Source organism: Pelophylax lessonae (assembly GCF_965119305.1).
Source record: "Pelophylax lessonae genome assembly, chromosome: 4".
Classification (NCBI taxonomy): Eukaryota; Metazoa; Chordata; class Amphibia; order Anura; family Ranidae; genus Pelophylax; species Pelophylax lessonae.
Genome location: NC_138771.1, coordinates 116,080,295 through 116,108,288, shown reverse-complemented (window position 1 = coordinate 116,108,288; position 27,994 = coordinate 116,080,295). Strand labels below are relative to the sequence as shown.

The 27,994-nt window shown below is 40.1% G+C and overlaps 1 protein-coding gene across 5 annotated transcripts in view; it reads left to right on the top strand.

Moving 5' to 3' along the window:
* SHF (Src homology 2 domain containing F) overlaps window positions 1-27,994 on the top strand; it is a 412,091-nt gene that overhangs the window by 123,668 nt on the left and 260,429 nt on the right. For all 5 annotated transcript variants that reach the window (XM_082254702.1, XM_082254701.1, XM_082254705.1 and 2 more), the window contains exon 2: window positions 5,371-5,500. In XM_082254702.1, the coding sequence (XP_082110828.1) occupies window positions 5,371-5,500 (130 nt within the window). The remainder of the gene's footprint in view (window positions 1-5,370; window positions 5,501-27,994) is intronic.

Below are 27,994 nucleotides of genomic sequence, written 5' to 3'. Positions count from 1 at the left end.
AGGAAGGAGAAAGCAGCATGAAAATGAGAGAGCCAATCAGAGTGGTTCACTGTAACATGAGATTGCTGTGACGGACAGTTTCAGCCTATCCTTGATTTGTACTGGCTTATGGTCTGCTGGCGATCTGAACCCAAGGCTGTACCTGCCACAGAAATACACTGATCCAGGCATTTAATGGCCTTTTTTGGCTGTGTGCATGTAACCTTATTCATTGTAATGGTAATCACGTATATGATGGGTAACTATAGGAAAATAAGGCTGTTGAAGTCTTGAATCTGGAACCATGTTTTGGCTGCTCCAAGGAATCTAGAAGACTTGGGGTTTTCGTATGTGATCTATCCCAACTATATCCTGACCGTCCATTGTCAATAAATGGACACTTGGAGCAGTTGTTCTGAGAGAATGTTTGAATATGCCCTTGGTTGCAACGTGCATGTGTGCATGGCAGGAATGCTCACACAACCTTTTGTGCTGCAGCAGTGTTTCAAGCTTTGGCATGCATCTTAATTTCAGCATTGCCAAAAGATTGTGGTAAAAAAGGTCATCAACCTGAGGTGTCTACTTTCCAAAAGGTGATCAACCTGAGGTGTCTACTTTCCAAAAGGTGATCAACCTGAGGTGTCTACTTTCCAAAAAGGGGTCATTTGTCATTTTGGGGGTGTTTGATACATTTTGATAAGGAAGGGAAACTTTTTTTTTTTTTTCTTTTGTCTTCTTTCCTTTTATATAGTAAGAAAAAAAGAAAACCCAAAGAAAGCGTGATCTGTCTACAAAAAATGATAAAAAATGTATTTGTTTACAGTGTTGCATGACCGAGTAATTGCCAGTCAGGGTATCACAGTGCTGAAAATTGGCCTAGAAAGGAAGGGGATGTAACATGCTGGTATTGAATTGGTTAATAAAAATTGAGCTCTAGATACCCATTTTATAGTAACCAATCTGTAAAAGCATTATTTTATTAGCTTGCAGAGCACGTTTGGCTTGATTACCTACAGTATGTGTAGCAAGCCTGTGTTTTATATTGACTAGCAGAGCTGTTTGCTTTTGATTTAAAAACTTGCAAGGTAAAGTTTTATATGAATCTGTAATAAGTTCTTGGGGGTAGAGGAGACTGGTACCAAATAAACTACTGTATAATTGTATCAATCTTTGTAGAATATTCCTACTTATTTTTGGTCTGAAATAACCGAATGCAACCAAATACCATTACATGCAATGTAGGATAATGTGCATTACATGCAATATAGGATAATGTGCATACACTTGCAGTGTTGCATATTGTTGTTTTATGTAGAATATTTTTATGTATTCTTTTTGTGATATCTGCTGTTTTTTCTAAAGGAAACTCGAAATATAAGTGCTTCCATCGGTGACCTCCCCTTCTGAAATGTCCGTGTCTGGCTTAAAACAGAACTCTAGCTTCCACTGCCCTCTATCCTTTTTTTTTTTTTTTTCTTCCATCTAGCTGTACTAAGTCCTCACTCTTTTTTTTTTCTTGGTGGGGGCAATCATTTTTTCTAGACTCAGCAGTGCTCATGTAAACTTGTTTCAGAAGTATTTTATTTTTTTTCCAAAAAGGAAATGCTTTACTGAGATAAATTCAAAAAGAAGTAATGGTATACAACAGTTTAACAAATCCAATCCTCGGATACAAAGGTTGAAATACATATTACACTGCATATATATAATGTAATACATTAGTAATCAAAGGTAGATGTCAGATTTGAACCTAGGTAGGCAGAAGTATTAGGAGCCCTGGTTGTGTAATGATGCACCCGCAGGGGGTTTGTCAATGGCAGGCTGGACTCACCAGTAATGGTTTGATTAGCAATGGCTGTAAATTAGGCAGCAATGGACAGAGTAGGAAGCTGGAGACCTTGTTGGAGCATGGGGAGGGTATGTAGAACATGAGCATGTTGTGTGTATGTATGTACAGGGAGTGCAGAATTATTAGGCAAATGAGTATTTTTGAGGATTAATTTTATTATTGAACAACAACCATGTTCTCAATGAACCCAAAAAACTCATTAATATCAAAGCTGACTATTTTTGGAAGTAGTTTTTAGTTTGTTTTTAGTTTTAGCTATTTTAGGGGGATATCTGTGTGTGCAGGTGACTATTACTGTGCATAATTATTAGGCAACTTAACAAAAATCAAAGATACAGTATACCCATTTCAATTATTTATTTTTACCAGTGAAACCAATATAACATCTCAACATTCACAAATATACATTTCTGACATTCAAAAACAAAACAAAAACAAATCAGTGACCAATATAGCCACCTTTGTTTGCAAGGACACTCAAAAGCCTGCCATCCATGGATTCTGTCAGTGTTTTGATCTGTTCACCATCAACATTGCGTGCAGCAGCAACCACAGCCTCCCAGACACTGTTCAGAGAGGTGTACTGTTTTCCCTCCTTTTAAATCTCACATTTGATGACGGACCACAGGTTCTCAATGGGGTTCAGATCAGGTGAACAAGGAGGCCATGTCATTAGCTTTTCTTCTTTTATACCCTTTCTTGCCAGCCACGCTGTGGAGTACTTGGACGCGTGTGATGGAGCATTGTCCTGCATGAAAATCATGTTTTTCTTGAAGGATGCAGACTTCTTCCTGTACCACTGCTTGAAGAAGGTGTCTTCCAGAAACTGGCAGTAGGACTGGGAGTTGAGCTTGACTCCATCCTCAACCCGAAAAGCCCCGCAAGCTCATCTTTGATACCAGCCCAAACCAGTACTCCACCTCCACCTTGTTGGCGTCTGAGTCGGACTGGAGCTCTCTGCCCTTTACCAATCCAGCCACGGGCCCATCCATCTGGCCCATCAAGACTCACTCTCATTTTATCAGTCCATAAAACCTTTGAAAAATCAGTCTTGAGATATTTCTTGGCCCAGTCTTGACGTTTCAGCTTGTGTGTCTTGTTCAGTGGTGGTCGTCTTTCAGCCTTTCTTACCTTGGCCATGTCTCTGAGTATTGCACACCTTGTGCTTTTGGGCACTCCAGTGATGTTGCAGCTCTGAAATATGGCCAAACTGGTGGCAAGTGGCATCTTGGCAGCTGCACGCTTGACTTTTCTCAGTTCATGGGCTGTTATTTTGCGCCTTGGTTTTTCCACACGCTTCTTGCGACCCTGTTGACTATTTTGAATGAAATACTTGATTGTTCGATGATCACGCTTCAGAAGCTTTGCCATTTTAAGAGTGCTGCATCCCTCTGCAAGATATCACACTATTTTTTACTTTTCTGAGCCTGTCAAGTCCTTCTTTTGACCCATTTTGCCCAAGGAAAGGAAGTTGCCTAATAATTATGCACACCTGATATAGGGTGTTGATGTCATTAGACCACACCCCTTCTCATTACAGAGATGCACATCACCTAATATGCTTAATTGGTAGTAGGCTTTCGAGCCTATACAGCTTGGAGTAAGACAACATGCATAAAGAGGATGATGTGGTCAAAATACTAATTTGCCTAATAATTCTGCACTCCCTGTATGTATGTATGTATGTATTTATTTTATATATATATATATATATATATATATATATATATATATATATATATATATATATATATATATATGGCAGAGGAGCTGGGGGAAAAAAAGGAATGTTTTTTTGGTTCACTGTAGGGGTATATAGAAAATATAAAGGAAATGATAGAAGCCCTTCGGATCTACATGCTTGTTCTGAGTCAGAACAAGTAGAAATATTTTAGCCAATGGATTAGCATGAAAGTCAGGAGGGATAGTTATCAGTGACAACTCACACTATGTAACCATAACTTTGCCATAGCAGAATGTAAAGGGAATAGAAATGAAAACTGAATAAAAAATTGTGGCATTAGTTTTACATTTTTGACTTAGGCTGGCCATAGATGGTTTGAATCTCAGCTGGTTCAGAAGGAGCCGGGCAAGATTCGAATCATGTATGGGCAGCCTGAGGGTACCAAGTTGACGGATCGATCAACTTTGGTACAACCAGCCTGCAGGATTTTACATGCGATTATTGCTAGCAGCTGCTATAGTTTGGCAGGAGGGATTTCCCTGTCAACACTGTCTGGAATCTGGCCCATTTATTTCCTGCAACCCGTTTTTTTTTTTTGCCTTCCTCTGCATCAACTGTTTATAGGATTATGTATTTAGGATTGTATGATTATTCCCCCCCCCCTTTTTATTGGTTGAACTGAATGGTCTTTTTTCAACCAAACGGACTATGTAACTATATAATCATGAATGCCTTACTTTAGTTACATAGGTGATAAGGTTGGTACACCCCCCACACAGGTTGAATTTGATGGACTGGTGTCTGCATGTTTATTGCAATATCCTCTCCCATACCTTGTATATTGCATTCGCTAGGATGCCCATCTTGAGTTTTTTTTAAATTATAGTATACCTATTTCATTCTTATACACCTTTTTTTTGCCCTTAACCACTTCACTCGGGTTAACGTCCTATGACGTCAGGGACTTGAAGTGGCGATATCTGAATGTTTCCCCCAGCTGCAGGCATCATCCAGATAACATTCTTTTCAGCCAGCGATTCCCTGCACAGTAAAAACAGTCTGTTTCGCCACTTGATTTGTTTTAACAGGCGCTGGGAGGGGACAGCGGCAGAAGTTTACCATAGAGCTGACCGAGGACCAGATGTTCCCCGGTCATCTCTATGACTTTCGGCGGCCGGAAGTGACGTGTCGCTTCTGGTGTCGGCAGATGTAAATGCTGCCAATTTTTTTAACCTAGAGGAGAGATGTGGGGTCTTATAGACTCCATATCTTTCCATAAAAAGTACCTTTTGTATTCATATTACAAGGGATGTTTACATTCCTTGTAATAGAAGTAAAAGTAATCAAAAAGTGAAAAATTAAAAGGAAAGTGTAAAAAAAAAAAAAATAAATAAATAAACCGTAACACTTTTTTTTTTTTTTAAAAACACCCCAGTCCCCGCGTGCTCGCACATAGAAGCGAACCCATACATAAGCCTGCGCCCGCATATGTAAAGGACATTCAAACCACACAGGTGAGGTTATTGCTGTGAACATTAGAATGAAAGCAATATTTCCAGCACTAGACCTCCTGTAACTCTAAGCTGGTAACCTGTATAAAATGTTAAAGCATAGCCTATGGAGATTAAGTACGGAAATGTGGCGCCATTCCATGAGTGCACAATTTTAAAGTGTGACGTATTAAGTATCTATTTACTCGGCGTAGTATCATCTTTCACATTTTACAAAAAATCGGGCTTTTAGTGTTTTTGTCTCCCACCCAATAGATGTCATCCTTCATAGGTATTGCAATGTGTATTTTAGTATTTGGCTTGGTTTATAAATACATATATTAAATTGGTTTGTCATATTCCCATAGGTAATCATTGTTGAAGACTATGCAGACCCTTTTGATGCCAAACAGGGTCCAGGGAACCAGGCAACAGCCGAAACCATAACCGAGAATGATGGCTACATGGAACCCTATGAAGCTCAAAAAATGATGGCAGGTGAGAAAACTACAAATCTGTCCTACAAATAGTATGTTTAATCCTAATACATATGTAATAAAAGACTGTGGTGGTTACAGCACATTTGGCTCCAGCAGAGGTAATACAAAACAGTTTGGAAAGGCCAGTAAATCTTTTCTTCTATGCCTTTGATCAAAGGAAAATGCTGCGTGACGACAAAAATGCTTTAGTTAATCCTGTAATATTTTATTTAGCACAGAAAATGTAAGCCTGCCTGTGAAATAGTTCTAATATGCATAGTTTTCATTTACTTTATCACATGAATTTAGAATGAAGTACAAGGTTAAAAGCTTTATTCTTGTAAACTAATATCTAGAATAAATAGTTTAAATTATTAATGGCCTGTTGATCCTCTGTGCCATTTTACATTTATACATCAAATTGTGTGTAGAATAAAGCTTTTAAATTCAAGGATTACATTTTTCTAAGGATGGCACATAATGTAATGAGGTGTTAAAATGTCTTTGTTTACAGAATGGGATGGCAATCCTTTAATTTAATTGGTGTTAACCAACTTGCGAAGACCTTAGTCATTTTACCAGTTCTTACATAGAGGATTTCTGTTTGATTAATTGATGTATCTGTGTATTCCAATAGAAAAGAGAGGATTTGATGCCTACGTGCATAGAGATTTTACATTAGAGTGGAGTTAATGATATATACAGTAAACCAGCTTTTTTGAACCAGGGTTCAGTTGAATCCTAGAGTTCTTCTAGAGATTGCTAGTGGTTACTTGAGCACTGGGCTAATTTTCCTCCTTAGTATGCATGTTGTGCTGCCACCTATGCTACAAGGCAGAGGCAGAAGTGTGGAGCCAATTAGGCGTCGTCTTAAATTTTATTTTTTTAGATGAAATAAATTTCTACTAAGGGGTCATTCTTCCTACTGACATCCAGAGTAAGGGACACTTCTGCCACTGACCCCCTGCATGGCCATTAATGTAAGCAGGAATTACACTGGCCACCGATGTGAGGTTTGAAAGAGAAGGTAAAATAAGGTCTGCAGGTATCGACAGCAGGGTTTGCTCTTGGATACGGAACTGGCTAAAAGGCCGTGTCCAAAGGGTAGTAATAAACAGCGCATACTCAGACTGGTCTGAGGTAGTAAGCGGGGTGCCCCAGGGCTCAGTCCTGGGACCAACCTTGTTCAATTTATTCATAAACAGCATTGAGGAAGGGATCAGTAGTTCATTATCAGTTTTTGCAGATGACACAAAATTGGCTAGGGCAATAACTGCACAGCATGAAGCAGATATCCTACAGAATGACCTGGACAAAATAACGGAGTTGGCAACGACATGGCAAATGAGGTTTAATGTGGAGAAGTGTAAGGTTTTGCACTTGGGGACTAAAAACATAAAAGCACAATACACGTTAGGAGGGGAACCCTTGGGGGAATCAAAAATGGAGAAAGATCTGGGAGTCTTGGTTGATGATAGATTAGGCAACAGCATGCAATGTCAAGCGGCAGCTTCCAAAGCCAACAGAATATTAGCATGCATAAAGAAAGGGATGTATTCCAGAGATAAGACTATAATCCTTCCACTTTATAAAACTCTGGTCCGATCGCATCTTGAGTATTCTGTCCAGTTCAGGTCTCCAGTCCTCAGGAGGGATGTGTTGGAGCTGGAGAGAGTCCAGAGAAGGGCAACTAAACTGATTAGGGGGTTGGAGGACCTTAACTATGAAGAGCGGCTGCAATCGCTCGATTTATTTTCCCTGGAGAAGAGACATCTAAGAGGGGACATGATAGCAATTTATAAATATCTTAATGGGGATCTCAGCTTAGAAAAAAAGCTGTTCATTTGAAGGAATTGCATGAGGACTCGAGGACATACAATGCGATTAGAGGAGAAGCGTTTTAACCTCAGGCAACGAGGAGGGTTCTTTACTGTTAGAGCTACAAGATTGTGGAATTCTCTACCACAAGAGGTGGTTTCTGCGGGAAGTATGGTGGCTTTCAAAAGACTCTTAGACTTACATCTCAAGGATCAGGACATTAAGGGCTATGTTAGATGATTACAGCCACACACACCTACACAGGTTGAACTGGATGGACTATTGTCTTTATTCAACCTCACCTACTATGTAACTATGTAAGTGGGCATACACCCTCAACATAGATGTTTAACTTGGCTTTTTCAGTCTCAGGATGGAGACAAGCTTTTCAATTCCCAGAGAACACCAAAAGACAGCTGCATACCACTTGATAAAAAGGTTACTGCATACATGAACAAACGCTAAACTGTATTAGGAATTTAAAATATTTCTACTATATATATCAAAAAATCCTTCTGAGCACTGTATTTACCCTGTACCAAATATAAAGAGAATCATTTCACACTATGGAATAGCAGTAACAGGTTACATGATTGTGAAAGTTAAACTTCATAGGGAAACCACTAAATACATACTAATCCCACCACAAAACAATGTGCTAAACCCTAATTACAAACCTGTGCCAATCTGATAAATACTTAATGAAAAAGATGACAAACCATGATTGTGCTCAGCAGCTACAAAAATATATTATCAAATACGTAATGAATATTCATATAATCAGTGCACTAACTTTTGATTATAAGCAGTAAATCGTTAAAAAATGTACCAAGTCACATATGGGGGAATAAAATATTTAATGACACAATAAATGAAAAATATAACTGCACATATAAATAGAATAAAATGGTAGAAGAGTTGACCAAGCTTGATACCTCTAATCCTGGACTGCAAAACTGTGGTAACAACTTAGGAGTAATACGATTATCTCGATTAGAAAACTTTCAAACTGTTCATTTGGACAATGGAAAGTGTTGTCAGGGACTCGGTGAATAAGTACTTCATTTGTGGCTAGAGCTGCAAAGGCATAGATTGCAACTAATGTCTGGTATGTTTCAATATGACAATTTGAGTTATCTGCATACAAAAAACATCAATAAGGTTATAATGCCAACTTTCTTTTTCAATTTTGTGGTATATGTTACAACAAGATGGGTGTTTCTTCTGGTAGGCAGCACCATGTAAAATAAAATAAAAAAAAAGGAAAAGTTCACATGTCTCTACAGCATGCTCCAGCATAATGTACCAAAATGCCCTTTGCTTTTAAAATTCCGACAGCTAGATACACAGGTAAAAAATAAATGTGTGTCCTGTTTACTTGCCAGCGGATTTTAAATTTTTGCCAGTCTTGTCATATGCAAACCTCTGGTAGCTGGTAAGGTTTAGAACCCCCCCTGTCAAGTTTGTATTGTATTGCGGTCTGTCCCACTGGGGAGCGTCAGCCTTTCTGAATGTTCTGTTCACTATTCGTACCAAAACCAAAAAAACTGGGATTCAAACTTCTCTATCTAAAATGGGGTAAAAAGTTTTTGTTATACACACACACTTTTAAGTAGTAAAGTATGTGCATTACCTGTCTGGTTGTACAGGTAAGATTTTCTGTTTTTTGTTTTTTTGAATAGTTATGTGTAATGTTTATCCCATTACCTGAAGGCTGCTGGCCTGAGTGGCTGTCTTCCAGTGCCGTGAAGTTTAACAGCAATTGTTGCTATAGAGAAATGTTGCACAACCCACCTTCCTCTCTCTGCTGCTCAATGAACTTGTATTACTATACTCCCACATTGCATCACCTTCTGTAAATGGGAAGTAGAGCAGTTGAATTAGAGTATTCCACTGCACATTCGCAAAAGTGATGTATTGTGGAAGTATAGTGATATGGGTTCTGTGAATGGCGGAGAGGGTGGAAGGGGGCTGGTGGATGGCATGGTTCTTTTCTGTAGCAACACAAAAAAGGTTCAGGCGCTAATCCTGGGCAAAATGTTCCTGTACTGTCGTTGCCCAGAGAATACAAAACTGTATTAACAATGTATAAGCTGCACTGCTGATCGCCTAATCCTTGACACAGGATGGTGTATGGAAAAGTTCAAACAAGAAAAAAGGATGGCGCTCTGGCGTGCATGAATAGAGTGAAACACCCCAAATAAAGTTCACGTAGTCTTAGAAAATTTATTATGCACATCCAGGGTAAAATATAAACAAATTGCATACTTTCCAGCCGGACCTTGAAGCCTCTGTATCTCCTAAAAATCCCTGGTGAAAGTCATGGGACGCAAGTACCTCTAGATCCCGATGGAGGGGAGAAGGGGGCACTCTCTGATGGAAAAAAGCCGGTTCCCGATTGTGAAGGCTCGCACGGTCCAGTGTGTGGCCGCTTCCGAAGACCAGAGCCAATGTGTTGGACTCCCGCTGTGTCTGCCGTGAACACCGGGAGCCACACTCGGATGACGTCACAAAAGGGGGCCGGAGGTCAGCCGCGGAGACAGACAAGAAGCCGGACGGAACGGGGAAAGTGGTGCACTCACTTCTGTGGAGCCTCCCGTTGCCACAAATACATGTTTCGCTACAATGTAGCTTTGTCAAGTTCTACGTGAACTTTATTTGGGGTGTTTCACTCTATTCATGCACGCCAGAGCGCCATCCTTTTTTCTTTTCTTTTCTGTAGCAGTAGCTTCTGTTAACCTTGGAAGGAAGACCGACACTCAGGACAGTTACCTGCAACTATGAGAGAGGTACAGCAAGATTTCTAGCAAAACCTGCCTCCAGGTAATGAGAAACAAACACCCTATTATACAACTAACGTGATTAAAGCCGTAACCCCCCCCCCCCCCCAATCCCCCATCACCACTACACATAAAAGGTAAACTTTTATTAAAACAAGCAAATGGTATTTATACTATATGCTTAGCTGTGTTCCTGGTGATTCAAAGGTGTTAAACAGACTTTTTGGAAACCATATTGCCTAGATAACTTTACCTAAACCGTAATGTTCATGTCTAAAAGAAAAGCAGAGGTATCTTTTTCATAAGACATGCATATTACTCATCATGTTTTTTGCCAAATATTTTAGGGACTCCTGTAGAAGGAATGTATTTCCAGCTGCGCAAGCTGCTGGCATTGACTCAGATAGGTACAGGAAAAAACAGAACAGTAATTTTAATATTCTCATGAAGGTGTAATTATTTAATTGTAAAAGCAAAAAATAAAAAATCCAATGCAGAGCGCTTAACAAGGAAGTGGGAAGGGGAAACACAAGCTGTACTTTCTTCTGTCAAATTAGTTTATGCAGCATGGATAAAATTTCAGCTTTCATTTAGTTGAATATATCTTTTGAGATGCCGGTAATTCCCTTTGCTGCCCATTTTCCTCTCATTAGAATGTCCTCAGCATTTACTGGCTTTCTGATTGGGCAGTCTGTCACCTCTGAAAAGTGTTACTCAGCTGAATGGTGAGGGGCCACCAGCTGTGCTTAGAATTAACAATATCCCTGGATCCTTGCAAAGCAGAATGTGCCAGTTGCTGAACACTGAGGTTTTACCTCAGTAGTAACGAATTTGATGGGTTATGAAGTGGCAACAAAAATATAGCCATGATTTCGATACTGCAGGAGTTTTTTTTTTTTTAACTTGCGTTCGTCAGAATCAGTCTTTTTCCGTAACCGGTGTTAATTCTTGAAAGGGTATGTGTCATTTTCAAACTGTAATTTGTTGCCCTCACTGTTATTGACATTTTTCAGTTTGAATCTTCTATAGCAAATATATATGGGGTAGGGGTAGTGAGAGTTCCATTTGTAATGGTGCAATTATGCTAATATTCTTTAGCAACCCACTGACAGACCTTTGTAATAAAATGACCAGTTGGGAGACATACTGTTCTGATCTTGGACATTTGAAAGCATTCTTACTACAAAGGCATCAGGCTTGTTCCCAACGCCTGTAATCCTGCTTTCATTAGACAGCTCAGATCACAGGCAAAATGCACCAAGCCAATCAGAGTGGCTCTTTGTCTTGTGATCGTTGTGATAACCAATCCCTATTTTCACATATAATTATAAATCATGTACATTAAAAATATATATATACAGTATCTCACAAAAGTGAGTACACCCCTCACATTTTTGTAAATATTTTATTATATCTTTTCATGTGACAACACTGAAGAAATGACACTTTGCTACAATGTAAAGTAGTGAGTGTACAGCTTGTATAACAGTGTACATTTTCTGTCCCCTCAAAATAACTCAACACACAGCCATTAATGTCTAAACCGCTGGCAACAAAAGTGAGTACACCCTAATTAAAAATGTCCAAAACTGGGCCCAATTAGCCATTTTCCCTCCCCAGTGTCATGTGACGTGTAGTGTTATATGGTCTCAGGTGTAAATGGGAAGCAGGTGTGTTAAATGTGGTGGTATCGCTCTCGCTCTCTTGCTGGTCACTGGAAGTTCAATATGGCATCTCACAGCAAAGAACTCTCTGAGGATCTGAAAAAAAGAAGTGTTGCTCTACATAAAGATGGCCTAGGCTATAAGAAGATTGTCAAGACCCTGAAACTAAGCTGCAGCACAGTGGTCAAGACCATAAAGCGGTTTAACAGGACAGGTTCCACTCAGAACAGGCCTCGCCATGGTCGACCAAAGAAGTTGAGTGCATGTGCTCAGCGTCCTATCCAGAGGTGGTCTTTTGGAAATAGACGTATGGGTGCTGCCAGAATTGCTGCAGAGGTTGAAGGGGTGGGGGGGTCAGCCTGTCAGTGCTCAGACCATACGCCGTACACTGCATCAAATTGGTCTGCATGGCTGTCATCCCAGAAGGAAGCCTCTTCTAAAGATGATGCACAAGAAAGCCTGCAAACAGTTTGCTGAAGGCAAGCAGATTAAGGACATGGATTACTAGAACCGTGTCCTGTGGTCTAAAGAGACCAAGATAAACTTATTTGGTTCAGATGGTGTCCAGCATGTGTGGCGGCAACAAGGTAAGGAGTACAAAGACAAGTGTGTCTTGCCTACAGTCAAGCATGGTGGTGGGAGTGTCATGGTCTGGGGCTGCATGAGTGCTGCTGGCACTGGGGAGCTACAGTTCATTGAAGGAACCATGAATGCCAACATGTACTGTGACTGAAGCAGAAAATGATCCCCTTCTTTCAGAGACTGGGATGCATGGCAGTATTCCAACATAATGACCCCGAACACTCAGCCCTTCCCTCTGCAGTCCTCAGCGCGGGGTAGGAGAGCGCCGCAACATCAGCTGACAGCGGCGCTGCAAAATGAGGTATTGCCCCGCATCATTTTTAAAAAACATAGGCATTGAGCGATATAACCTGATATAACTGAGGGGGTTCTAGTTAGTAGAAAAAGCGACTTTACAACCACTTTAAGTATTTAGAGAAGATATGTAAAGAAGAGTGGACTAAAATCCCTCCTGAGATTTGTGCAAATCTGTTAACTACAATAAACCTCCTATCTCTGTGCTTTCCAATAAGACTTTCTCCACCAAATACAAAGTCATGTTTTGATTGGAGATCAAATAAATAGTTTTTACTCACTGAACTGGAACTCAATTTAGAACATTTGCATCGTGTTTTTTTTTTTTTTTTTCTGGATTTTTGGTTGATATTTTGTCTCAATCATTTAAAATACACATTTGATAAAAATTATAGACTTCATTCCTTTGTAAGTTGGTTTAAAAAATCTGCAGGGGATCAAATAATTAAATTTCCCCACTGTATAGACTTTGAACCAAAATGTATTCTATGGGGGTGGAGGGCTCATCCACATAAATGTTCTGTGTCTGGTGCATTACGGTCACTTCTTTTAAGGGCTAATTCAGACCAGGTGCGCAAATCTGCATTGCTTAGCGTAGGCTTAATGCAGGGACAGTGAACAAGGTTTATAGTCAGCATTTTGCTTCCAACAGCGAGTCAAGCTAATACCAAAGAGCGCAATTTTTGCCTCAACTGATCTCAGCACTTTCACCCAATCCTTCTCTGAATCATTTAGATGCTCATTGGCAAACTTCAGACGGGCCTGTATATGTGCTTTCTTGAGAAGGGTGACCTTGCGGGTGCTGTAGGGTTTCAATCCATGGCGGCGCATTGTGTTACCAATGGTTTGTCTTGTGACTGTGGTCCCAACCGCCTGGAGATAATTCACAAGCTCCTCCCGTGTAGTTATGGGCTGATCCCTCACTTTTCTCATAATCATCCTTACTCCATGAGGCAAAATCTTGCATGGAACTCCAGACCAAGGGTGATTGATGGTTAATTTGTATTTCTTCCTTTTGCAAATAATCCCTCCAACAGTTGTTGTCTCCTTCTCACCAAGCTTCTTGCTGATGGTCTTGTAGCCCATTCCAGCCTTGTCTAGGTCTACAATCTTGCCCCTGGCCTCCTTTGACAGCTCTTTGGTTTTGCCCATGATGTTGAGATTTGAATAGATGAAAGATTTTCTGTGGAGAGGTGTTAGGAGCTCCTTCTTAAATTGACAGGACTAATCTGTGTACCACATGAGCATATACTGTAGCCAACTGTGGGAGCCAGAATTATTGATTGGTAAGTGAACAAATACTTATTTTACTCACTGAACTGCAACTCCATGTATAACATTTGCATCATGTGTTTTTCAGGATTTTTGGTTGATAATCTGTTTCTATCATTTAAAATACACCTATAAATAAAAATTATAGACCCTTCATTTATTTGTAAGTGGGCAAACTTACAAAATCAGCAGGGGATCAAAAATGTATTTTTACCACTGTATGTATTTGATATTTTGTTTGATCAAAAGTACAAGAAACAGACTTTTTTTTTTTTTTTCAATGTATGGGCTATTTTTTTTCTTGATCAAAACAAAAAGCAGTGGTTGCCAAAATAACACCAAAAGAAAGCTTAATCTGTCCCAAACATGATATAAAGTTCATTTAGTTACATTGCAAAGCCAAGTAATGTCCGTCAAATACTATCGCAGCACTGAAAATGGCCTGAAAAGGGTGGTGCAACATGCTGGAATTAGGGTGGTTAGGGGAAAAAAAATGTAAACAAAATTATTTTTAGGAACTCTGCAGATCACCAAATATAACCAACTTCACTTAAAACTAGTATTTGTATGCTATATGGTTGTAGACACGTTAAAGTAGAACTATAGGCAAAACTTCATTTTGGATAGAGTAAGGGAGGAATATAATCCCATGTCAGGTTTTTTTTTTTTTTTTTTTCACCAAATCTGTTTTATTGCAGAGATTTCCCTTAATTTACTGTCCCATAGCCAAACAGGAAGCAAGAGGAAATCCCTGCAAATTAAGGGAATTTCTTAGGGACACCCCCCTCCCCCCAAGTCACTAGAGCTAATGTCCCCATTGGAAGATTTTCCCCTCTTACTTTTCTGGGGACAACCCAACATTTAGGATTTTCTTTTACTTTTAATGATAATGGTTAACCGGCCAAATAGAGAGGGTGAATCTCCATAACTGGGGCACAGACCGTAATAACAACCTGACCAACGTTCTAATCCCTCTTCGTTCTATCCAAAACTTAAAAAAAAATAAGAATAAAAAAAAATTGTCTTTTAGCTGTACTTTAAGTCATATGCTGGTTCCTTATATCTTGTGGCATTCTTAGTTTTGCTCAAGACAATTGTCTCCATTAAGTAGAGTACACTGAAAATAAAGGGTACAACTACCTTGTGTTTTATCAACCATGTGTGACAAATAAGAGAGGGTCATTTTATTATTCACAATGGAGCCACTTGGCTTATCAAGATATTGTAATTTCTGGTGGTGGAGGCCCTCCATGTGAGCGATCTGTTTAAAACTGGAATAGCCACCTATCGGAAAGTGAGCTTGACAAAGTAGAAGACATCTTTGAACTGCATCGCTTGTGACAAGAACCCCAGAGGTGGATGCTGTAGATTATACTACTCAGCTCGGAGGATTCTGCTTCTCACCATCCCAAGAGCAGGTCCTCTGGTGAATGCTTGCAGTGGCTTTGCCTCCATCGGCTTCATATGACTACTCCACCACTGGCCAAGAGTGGCTGTATTGGACACTTTTATGGGCCAATTACAAACGTCCATTACAAATTATTTTTTTAATCATTAGTGGTTCAAAAGACAGGTTTTTTTTTTTCCTTCATGCATTCTATGCATGAAGATAAAAACACCTGTGTGCAGCAGCCCCCCTAATACTGGTCCCCATCTCGCTCCAGTGATGTTGCATGAGAGACTCTGCTGTCCGGGACTCTACCTCGTGATCTGATGTCCTGGCTGAGACACAGCAGCGGGTGCCACTGGCTCCCGCTCCTGGCAATCAAATTAAGTGAACCAATGAGGAGAGAAAAGGGTTGGGGCTGAACCGTAGCTCCGTGCCTGAATGGATACAGAGCAACGGCTCATCTCGGGTGCTCCCATAGCAAGCTGCTTGCTCTGGGGGGGCTCAGATGGAGGGAGGGGCCAGGAGAGCTGAAGAAGGACCCAAGAAGAGGAGGATCTGGGCTGCTCTGTGCAAAGCCACTGCACAGAGCAGGTTAGTATAATAAGTTTTTTGTTGTTTCGAACCAAAAAAATAAATTAGTATCACTTTAAAGCATGTCTATATTGATGCTCAAGGTTTGTGCACCTCTTTTGTACATTTACCTCCTAGAATTTTATTGTCCTAAGAGATGACGGATGATCTACTTGAGCTCACTTTCCTGTAAACAACCATCTCAATTTTGAGCGGACGACAGCACCCTGTTTCTCCAACCCATCTAAATGCTTTGCATTAAATCAGAAAATGCAAAGCAGTATCTGAATGGTGCCTGTGCTGTGAATGAAAGAAAGAACGCCTTAAAATGGTATATACTTAGATACATTGCTCCAAGCTGAACCAATAGAACCGTGTAAAAATATTCATTCATTTCATGAATGTCTTACAGGACAACTACATGTCTCAGTTGGTGGATTCTCCTACTAGAAATAATGCATTGCTACATCTATTAATTACGAACGATTCAGGGTCTAATCTCTGATGTAAAAGTACGGGACAACTTGGGTTCTAGCGATCACAGGATGATCACATTTAGAGTAAACCATAGGACAACAAAGCACGAGGGGAACATAAGGACCCTTAAATTCAGAAGGCAAACTTTCCTAAAATGTATTCAATAATAGAGAACATAAATTGGGACCTAACTCTAGGAACATTGGACACGGAGGAAAAATGGTAATGCTTTAGGAACGTATTAAACAAAAGTATAACCTATGCATTCCATTGGGAAATAAATATAAAAGAGCAAAGCTAAAACCAGGGTGGCTAAACCGTAATGTAAAAATGCTTATTAGAGCGAAAAAAATGACCTTTAAGAAATATAAATCAGAGGGGAGATTATCGGCTTTCCACCAATACATAGAATCTAACAAGAAATGTAAAAACAAAATCAGGATGACTAAAAATGACTTGGAGACACATAGCAGAGGAGGGTAAAAAAAAACCCTAAGAAATATATTAATGGCAAACAAGCGAGGTCAGAGCATGTTGCACACATAATTAACCATGGTGGGAGGATGGTTACAAAGGACACAGAAGGCAACTGTGCTAAATACTTTCTTCGCCTCGGTTTTTACACACGAAAAGAAGGGGTATGCTGACCATGACTTTATGGTTAGTACATCATCACAGGACTTGCCGCAGGGGCTAACCGAGGATGAAATCAAAGAAAATACTTTATAACATTAACACTATTAAATCACCAGGACTGGATGGCTTCCAACCGAGAGTACTCAAGGAACTCAGTAGGGTTATATCTAGACCGTTGTTCCTAATCTTCACAGACAAAGCTAATGTGATACCAATATTAAAAAAAAGGGAGGAGGGATATTCCGGGAAACTATAGGCCGGTCAGCCTGACATCAATTGTATGTAAATTATTGGAAGGGATGGTAAGGGACTATATCCAAGAATTTGCTAAAGTCAACAGTATCATCAGCAGTAATCTGCATCGATTCACAAAAGGACGTTCTTGCCAAACCAATCTGTTAGCATTTTACGAGGAGGTGAGCTGTGAGCTAAGACCTGTGGATGTGGTGTATCTTGATTTTGCTAAAGCATTCAATACAGTTCCCCACAAATGCTTAATCTACAAACTAAGGTTTGCAGGCATTGACAACAAGGTTTGTTCTTGGATAGAAAACTGGTTACATGGCCGTGTCCAAAGGGGTGGTGATAAATAACACTTACTCAAACTGGTCTGGAGTGGTAAGTGGGGTCCCCCAAGGCTCAGTCCTGGGACCAATTTTGTTCAATTTTTTCATAGACGACCGAATCATTAGCTCAATCTCAGTTTTCGCGGATTATACAAAAATAGGCAGGGCGATAACTTCTCATCAAGGTATAGAAACTATATAGAATGACCTGAACAAAATGGAGTGATGATACAAAAATTATAAACCCGCGCTTGGAACTACAAAATGATATATGTGAAAAAATTGGTGAAGTGTATATTTGCAGCTGCTGCTCACCAAGTAAAGACTCAGAAAAATAGATGTACAGAAACACAGCGCTTGCAATAATGTAAATAAAAATAATAAAATATCATAAATTTACATGCGATAACCATGAAGTGCAATGGTGCGAAATATAAACTATAATCGTTGATAAAATGCATAAAGTGCAATCGCGCTGTGTTTCTGTACGTCCAAAATAACAGAGTGGGCAACTACATGGCAAATGAGCTTTAATGTAGAGAAATGTATGGTATTGCAGTTAGGGGCAAAAAACAAATGCAAAATTATGCTCTAGGGGGGAAACACTGGGGGAATCCAGGATGGAGAAGCATTTGGGGGTTCTAGTAGATAGATAGACTAAGCAATAGCATGCAATGTCAAGCTGCAGCCGCCAAAGCCGGCAGAATATTAGCATGCATAAGGAAGGGGATATATTCCAGAGATAAAGCTATAATCCTACCACTTTATAAAACCCTGGTCCGCCCACATTTGGAGTATTCTGTCCAGTTCTGGTCACCAATCCTCTGAAGGAATGTGCTGGAGAGAGTCCAAAGAAGGGCAACTAAACTAATTGGGGAATTGGAGGACCTTAATTACGAGGTGCGATTTACAAGCGCTTAATTTTTTTCCCTTGGAGAGGAACCTAAGAGGGGACACGATTTACAAATACCTCAATGGTGATTGCAGCATAGGAAAAAAAAACTATTTAGTCTAAAGGAGTGCAAGAGGACACGTGGCCACAAAATGAGATTAGAGGAGAGGCAGTTTAACCTTAAGCTGCGTAAGGGCTTCACTGTAAGGGCGGTGAGAATGTGGAACTCTCTTCCACAATTGGTGGTAGCTGCGGGGAGTATGACTACTTTTAAAAGACTATTGGACGTGCATCTCACAGATCACAACATTCAGGATTATGGGAAATGATCACGCCACTGACACACACCTACACAGGTTGAACTGGATGGACTGTTGTCTTTATTCAACCTCCACTACTATATTCTTGGAATTCTTTTTTTTCTTTTTTTGTATACACATGGCAAATGTGGATTGGATTTCTCAGATTTTTCCTAATATGCTCTTAATATGCGCATGTGTCATGTCTTTATAATAATTCATAAAATAAACCATATAAATGGTCTCCCAATATATCTGCTTGCTCTTTCTGTTCCTTTGTTTATTATAAATGTGTCTAAATATGAAAGCTGTGTGCATTTCTTTTCTACAGTTACTGGCCGAATACCAGCATTTGTGAAATTGTTTCCAGGAACCCCTATATTGTTTTGTATGGTATGGGTGAAACATGTTCTGTTAATCATTTTCACATACCAGCCATGCCGCACATTTGAAAAAAACCAAAAACAAATATTTGCTGTTTTGGAGACACCCTTACCACACATGATTTTGTGTGGACATCAGGGATCTGTGTGATACCCCAGTGATTTAAGAGTGAAGAATAAGCCGATATTTCCTGTTAATAGAATATGTGCACGTAAATTGCCAAATTAACACAAATTCAGAATGCGTGAAATGATTGTCAGCAGAGTAATTTATGACCTTCTAGTTCTTGAAATGTTTTTATTTAACCACTTAAGCCCTGGAAGATTTTACCCCCTTCCTGACCAGGGGTTTTTTTGCGATTTTTTTTTTTTTTTTTTTTTTTTTTTTTTTTTTACTTTAACGGACAATTGCGCGGTCATGCGACGCTGTACCTAAACGAATTTCACGTCCTTTTTTTCCCACAAACAGAGCTTTCTTTTGGTGGTATTTGATCACCTGTGCGATTTTTTTAATCATGCGCTATAAACAAAAAAAGAGTGTAAATTTTGCAAAAATAACTATTTTTCACTTTTTTTTTTAAATGAAATTCCCCCCCAAAAAAATGTAAAAATCTAAATTTTTTTAACATTTTCGGCCAATTTGTTTTATGCTACATATGTTTGGTAAAAAAAATCGCAAAAAGCGTATTTTGTTTGGTTTGCGCAAAAGTTATCGCGTTTACTAACAAAGGGAAAGATTTTTGTCATTTTTGATGTTTTTTTTTTAACGAGTAATGGCGGCGATCTGCGATTTTTTTTTTTTTTTTTTTTGTGGTACTGCGACATTGCGGCGGACAGATCGGACCCTTGACTGACATTTTTGACACTTTTGGGGGTACCAGTGACATTACTGCAATAATCAGTGCTATACATATGCACTGTTACTGTAAAAATGACACTGGCAGGGAAGGGGTTAACTGTATTGGAGAGGGAGGGGTTAAGTGTGTCCTAGGGGCGGGTTTCTAACTGTGATGGGACATGTCTCCTATTGTAAAAACAGAGATAGAAACATAGAATGTGTCGGCAGATGAGAACCATTTGGCCCATCTAGTCTGCCCAATATATCTGAATCCTATGAATAGTCCCTGGCCCTATCTTATATGAAGGATAGCCTTATGCCTATCCCATGCATTCTTAAACTCCTTCACTGTATTTGCAGCTACCACTTCTGCAGGAAGGTTATTCCATGCATCCACTACTCTCTCAGTAAAGTAATACTTCCTCATATTACTTTTAAACCTTTGCCCCTCTAATTTAAAACTGTGTTTTTCTTCTTTTAAATATGCTCTCCTCCTTTACCGAGTTGATTCCCTTTATGTATTTAAACGTTTCTATCATATCCCCTCTGTCTCTTCTTTCTTCCAAGCTATACATGTTAAGGTCCTTTAACCTTTCCTGGTAAGTTTTTTCCTGCAATCCATGTACTAGTTTAGTAGCTCTTCTCTGAACTCTCTCTAGAGTATCTATATCCTTCTGGAGATATGGCCTCCAGTACTGCGCACAATACTCCAAGTGAGGTCTCACCAGTGTTCTGTACAGCGGCATAAGCACTTCTCTCTTTCTACTGCTTATACCTCTCCCTATACATCCAAGCATTCTGCTGGCATTTCGTGCTGCTCTATTACATTGTCTTCCCACCTTTAAGTCTTCTGAAATAATTACTCCTAAATCCCTTTCCTCAGATACTGAGGTCAGGACTGTGTCAAATATTCTATATTCTGCCCTTGGGTTTTTATACCCCAGGTGCATTATCTTGCACTTATCCACATTAAATTTCAGTTGCCAGAGTTCTGACCATTCTTCTAGTTTTCCTAAATCCTTTTCCATTTGGCGTTTCCCTCCAGGAACATCAACCCTGTTACATATCTTTGTGTCATCAGCAAAAAGACACTACGATCATAGAACCGTCTGATCTCCATTTTTACACAGGGGAGAATGACAGGCGGCTTGTTTACATCAGCCGCCCGCCTTTCTCCAGCTCTACCGACGATCGTAGTGTGACCGGCGGACATCGGGTCCGCCGGTCACACGCCCACACTCGTCTGTGAATGAGCCTCAGCGGGCGCGCGCTTGCCCGCTATTGGCTCAAAACCCGGTGACAGGCTAGCGACGTAGATCTACGTCACTCTGCCTGGCCGGGGCTAACTGCCGCAGTAAATATACTGTGCGCAGTCAGCAAGAGGTTAAGTGTATGTCTTGGAAACTTCTACTGGTTTTGCCTGAACTAGAAATAAAGAACATTTGAAAGGGGAACTGTAGAGTATACCATAGCTTTGTATGTTAAACATTTTCCCTTAAAGCTGAAATGTGGGTTTCCTCTTTAATTGCTGGATCAAAATGCTTAATGCACGTGGACGCAAATGAACATATAGAATACAATGCAGTCAGTTTTCTTTGCCTGCAGTGGCAGGTGAGTGTATGTGTGTGTGTGTGTATATATATATATATATATACACAGTGGGTACGGAAAGTATTCAGACCCCCTTAAATTTTTCACTCTTTGTTATATTGCAGCCATTTGCTAAAATCATTTAAGTTCATTCTTCTTCCTCATGAATGTACACACAGCTCCCCATATTGACGGAAAAACACAGAATTGTTGACATTGTTGCAGATTTATTAAAAAAGAAAAACTGAAATATCACATGGTCCTAAGTATTCAGACCCTTTGCTGTGACACTCATATATTTAACTCAGGTGCTTTCCATTTCTTCTGATCATCCTTGAGATGGTTCTACATCTTCATTTGAGTACAGCTGTGTTTGATTATACTGATTGGACTTGATTAGGAAAGCCACACACCTGTCTATATAAGACCTTCCAGATCACAATGCATGTCAGAGCAAATGAGAATCATGAGGTCAAAGGAACTGCCTGAAGAGCTCAGAGACAGAATTGTGGCAAGGCACAGATCTGGCCAAGGTTACAAAAAGATTTCTGCTGCACTTAAGGTTCCTAAGAGCACAGTGGCCTCCATAATCCTCAAATGGAAGACGTTTGGGACGACCGGCCAAACTGAGCTATCGGGGGAGAAGAGCCTTGGTGAGAGAGGTAAAGAAGAACCCAAAGATCACTGTGGCTGAGCTCCAGAGATGCAGTCAGGAGATGGGAGAAAGTTGTAGAAAGTCAACCATCACTGCAGCCCTCCACCAGTCGGGGCTTTATGGCAGAGTGACCCGACGGAAGCCTCTCCTCAGTGTAAGACACATGAAAGCCCGCATGGAGTTTACTAAAAAACACCTGAAGGACTCCAAGATGGTGAGAAATAAGATTCTCTGGTCTGATGAGACCAAAATAGAACTTTTTGGCCTTAATTCTAAGCGGTATGTGTGGAGAAAACCAGGCACTGCTCATCACCTGTCCAATACAGTCCCAACAGTGAAGCATGGTGGTGGCAGCATCATGCTGTGGGGGTGTTTTTCAGCTGCAGGGACAGGACGACTGGTTGCAATAGAGGGAAAGATGAATGCGGCCAAGTACAGATATATCCTGGACAAATCCTTCTCCAGAGTGCTCTGGACCTCAGACTGGGCCGAAGGTTTACCTTCCAACAAGACAATGACCCTAAGCACACAGCTAAAATAACGAAGGAGTGGCTTCACAACAACTCCGTGACTGTTCTTGAATGGCCCAGCCAGAGCCCTGACTTAAACCCAATTGAGCATCTCTGGAGAGACCTAAAAATGGCTGTCCACCAACGTTTACCATCCAACCTGACAGAACTGGAGAGGATCTGCAAGGAGGAATGGCAGAGGATCCTCAAATCCAGGTGTGAAAGACTTGTTGCATCTTTCCCAAAATGACTCCTGGCTGTATTAGATCAAAAGGGGGCTTCTACTAAATACTTAGCAAAGGGTCTGAATACTTAGGACCATGTGATATTTCAGTTTTTCTTTTTTAATAAATCTGCAACAATGTCAACAATTCTGTGTTTTTCTGTCAGTATGGGGTGCTATGTGTACATTCATGAGGAAGAAGAATGAACTTAAATGATTTTAGCAAATGGCTGCAATATAACAAAGAGTGAAAAATTTAAGGGGGTCTGAATACTTTCCGTACCCACTGTATATATAATATATATATATATATACATACAGTATGTGTGTGTGTATATATATATATATAATATGTGTGTGTGTGTGTATGTATGTATATATATATATATGTATATATATATATATATATATATATATATATATATATATATATATATATATATATATATATATATATATATATATATATATAATATATATATATATATATGATATACACACACACCCCTATCTATCTTTCAATATGATGGTTCTATCTCATATATTCTCTGTGTCTATTTTTGAGCCTCTGGTAGAGTTTGCCCATATTTAACCTTGCCAGGGTTAAAGCGGGATCAGTGTTCTCTTATCTATCTCTTACAGGCTGCCTGCACTGTCAGATTTAAGGAGCATCTCGCTCAACCTGTGACCTCTACATAATATAATGGCCCCGGGGAGTTTATTGTAAATCTGAATGTATGCGATTTCTTTCACACTGGATACTCTTCTCCTGTATACCCTTCTCCTGTATTACTATACAGTATATTTTTTTAACAAGTTATAGAACAAAATGAGTACTATTTAAGAAAACAATAGAATGTGATACACATTAAAAACTTTTATTGCAACCATTCAATAGTATTTACCTAAAGTACAGTATGTTAAAAAAAAAAGGGGTTTTGGTTTTTACATCTGTATGGTAAAGACTTGTCATTTGACTGACCATCCAGGAGTGTTTTATTCCTCACTGCATATGGATCTAAAGCTTTTCATCAGTACATGATATGGAACTTGTGACTCTATGGGGAATTCTATGTCAAACATGGGTTTATGGGTATATACTGTAATTCCTGGCCTATGATAGGTCTAATGAGTAAAGCATCTGCTCTGCTTGTGCAAGAAATGAGCTAGAAGTTGTCCTTCAGATCACTTTGAGTTCGCTGTTTTAATTGGTTTTGTTCAGAACAGAAGATGGTGGAGATCTGACATTTAGAGCCAGTTGACACTGGTGTGATGCGGGAAACCCTGTGAATCCAGTACGGGTTCCCACGTTGCACCTGAATCGCCGAAAGTTCATACTGCCCTCTCGATGCGGGTGTCAATACAAAGTCAATGACACCCCCAGGTCGGATTGTAGTGAATTCGGACAGTAATCGGATCGCATGGGTGTGAACATCAATGCGATCTGATTCTGGACAAAAGGGTCCTGCATGAGTTTGGTCCGAATGAAATGCAAATTCAGCCGTACAGGCTGAATTTGCATCGTACAGATTTCGCATGTGATCTGCACAGCAATGCATTGCTAATCGCATACAGTGTCTGGCATCGAATCAGTGTGAACTAGCTTTTAGAGGAAGTGTTTTCATTGTGTCTTTTGAGTTGCATCAAAATACTTTGTCTCTTTTTTCTGGTACACATAAGTTTTTGGTCATCAGTACATATCCTCCGTTGAAATGGCCAGAAAAAAAAAAAAAAAAAAATAACAAGTTCAGCTCCCATAGACTTCAACAGCATCCAGCTCCATTTGGATTCAGTGGCTTTTTCCTGGGTTTGCCAAACCTATGGCAAATGGAACTTTGAATCTATGTATTAAGATGAAAAGCCTTCTGTGTCTAGCAGCCTCCCCAGCATCCCCTAATACCTACCTATGCCCTCTCTTTGTCCAGCGATGTCCTCGAGTCCCCCGGCCATCCGGGACTCTCTCTCCTGATTGGCTGAGATACAGCCATGTTGCCATTGGGTTCCGTGGCTGTCAATCAAAGTCAGTGAGCCAATCTGGAGAGAGAGGGGGCGGGGCTGAATGGCAGCTCCCTGTGTCAGTTCAGACACACAGAGCTACAGCTGGACTCGGGTGCCCCCATATTAAGCTGCTTGCTGTGGGGGCACTCCATAGAAGGGAGGGACCAGGAGCAGAAATGGAGGACCCCGCGAAGAGGAGGATCTGGGCTGCTCTGTGCAAAACCAACTGCACTGAAGAGGTAAGTATAACCTGTGTGTTTAAAAAAAAAAAAAAAGACTTTACAATCACTTTAATTTTCTGAGATTTGCATTTTCAGACTTCAAGTTTACTGCATCTCTGACCTATTCATCTGCAGAGAGTTTGGAACTTTAATATTGAGATTTGATATTCGTTTCACTGCATGCATTAATAGTTTGGAAACAACTTATGATGTCTATAACAAAAAGTCCATCATTACAAATTTGCCTTTGCATGGTCTCCAATATCCATATTAAAAAAAAAAAAAAAAAAAAAAAATAAAAAAAAAATCTCATATTTTCCTAAAATCATAACATTTTGAGTCCCAAGCTTGTGTTTTTTTCCCCAGCACAGAATAAAAGCCTAAATGTTACATGAGAATGTGTTTCTAACTAGTTTAAATGTATTGTATCCCATTACCTGCTACAGTGCAGTCAAAAATAAGGTGAATCCTTCTCTTATATTGATTCTGTTCAGTATGTGGGTAACTCTACATTTTTCCTATATGGTTCCAGAAGTGCCCAATGAGCCCATTTCATTAGAAAAAGCATGTCCGCATTTAGTATAATTGCATTTTACCAAGTGCTGTACTGTTGTCTGTGAACTTGTTCTGAGCAAATGTGTCCTTTGATTCTTCATATGCTCTTGTTTTTAAGGGTTTGTGAGTGCCAGCATGCTTTCTATGACTTCATATGTCTTTCTAGGCACTTTTTCAATGGCTTTTCCATCTGGATGTTCTGCCATGTAGAATATTTTGTACTACTTTTTTTTATGCTTTTAGGATTTTTTTTCTTCCTTTTTTACATTTCAGTGCTATAGTTTTTCTCTTTGTGTAAATTTGTTTCACCTAAATGCAGTCTACAAATATTCTCTGGGCTGCTTTGTCAACCAGTGTTTCTGGAAGTAGCAACATTTAGCAACTTTTCTTCTGCAAGAATTTTGGATTGACCACACAATGTCCTTCTACTTTATTCAGCATCACTTTTCATTTTGTAATGCACATATCAAAGTTTTATATCATGCAAGTCTGGCATATAGATTTACATATAAATACTATTTAACCCTTTTGTGACCAGAGTTAACTGAAGTCTAGATTCCCAAACCAAATTTAACCGTATCAGTGTGCGTTCATTAACATGGCAACAGTTCTTTTTGAATAATTAGAATAAATGTATCTTCCCTTTCGTTCATCGAAGGACACAACGCTTCATAAATCATAACTACATGGTTATATTGCCTCTTCCAGGAGTAAGACTAGGCAGAACAAAAAAACACCTGGCTACATCCATCAGTCCAGATTTCTCTGTTAGTCCTGGACTGGTAATCAGTAAGGCTTTCTTGGGCTGAGCCGTCTAGACACTGTGGCAGGGGTTAGCTGGCCAGCGCAAAGTAGAGCTATTGGATTAGACATCCATTCGGGGAGCTGCACCTGTCTTTTCAGGGTTTTTAGGTCCGGAGTCTCCTTGTGTGGATTTAATTCCTGAAAAGGTTCAGGTGATGTCCGAACTACCTAAGGTCCCGCCTATCCCAGTTCAGGGAATCAAATTACTTAGGCCTGATTTTTAATTCTGACCAGGGTGGTTCTGTCTCTGGACAAGCGTCAGGAACCACAGGCCATGATTTACCTGCTGCTGTCGCACAGGCAATTCTCTCTCCTTATTTGCATACAGGTTCTGGGTCTGGTGGTGTCCACCTTCAAGACAGTTCTGTTTGCACAGACCTGCATGCAGCTCCTTTTTAGCAGGTTCAGCTCCACAGGAGGATACCGAAGTTCATGGCAAGGTCACGGGTTCCTCCGGCAGACGCATAAGGCTTCCAAGGGCCACAATAAGGCCAGCATCATCCTTGGCTCAGGCTTCTTCCACGGTTCCTGCATAGAATCAAGGACGAGGCTCTTTCAATCATTCTGGTGGCCGTAAAAGTCCCTTGAGGGCTTCCTCTCAGAAAAGACCAGTTGTCCCAAGAGCTGATCTACCATTCTGCTTTACAGTTGCTGGTTTTAATGGCTTAGCTATTGAAAGCCAGGTACTGAGGGATAGAGGTTTGTCTGGATCTGTGATCCCTAATCTGGTGAAGGCAAGGAAGTCTTCTTCCAGAAAGATATACCATCCTACATGGAAAGCGTACAATTCTTGGTGTGAGTCGATTTGGCGCTCATCCTCGATCCTTTTCTGTGGCTTGGATCTTTGTCTTTCTTCAATGGGGCGTTGAGCAGAAGTTGGCCTTGAGTACCATCAAGGGCCAGGTGTCTGCCTTGGTAATCTTCTTTCAGTGACCCCTAGCCACACACTCTTTAGTTCGTACCTTCATTCAGGGGGTTCGACATGTGGCTCCACCTGTACAGTTTAGTTTGCTGCCATGAGATTTAAGCTTAGTGCACTCGGTTCTCTAGAAACCTCCATTTGAGAATATTTGGGAGATTCCCTTGCCTACGTTGCCTAGGTGGCATTCTTGGTAGCTATTACCTCAGGCCGCAGGGTATCGGGGTTGGCGGCACTATCCTGTTGTAGTTCCTATTTAGTCATCCATAGGAATAAAGTGGTTCTTCATCCCTGTCCATCATTCCTGCCCAAAGTTGTCCGATTTTGATTTGAATGAGGACGTTGTGTTGCCTTCCTTGTGTCCCAAGCTGGCAACTGAACTTGGCAGCAGCATTCACCTGGGGGTATCTTATTAAAAACTATATATACCTGAGTATGTGTGCACAATTCCACCAGGACTCTTGTTGGGCCCTTTGCCAATAATACCTGTTTGTACAATGGATATCTATACAGATATTGCATATAACAAGTTAGTCTGTTACAAATATAACATAGATTTTAAACAGCATACAAAATAG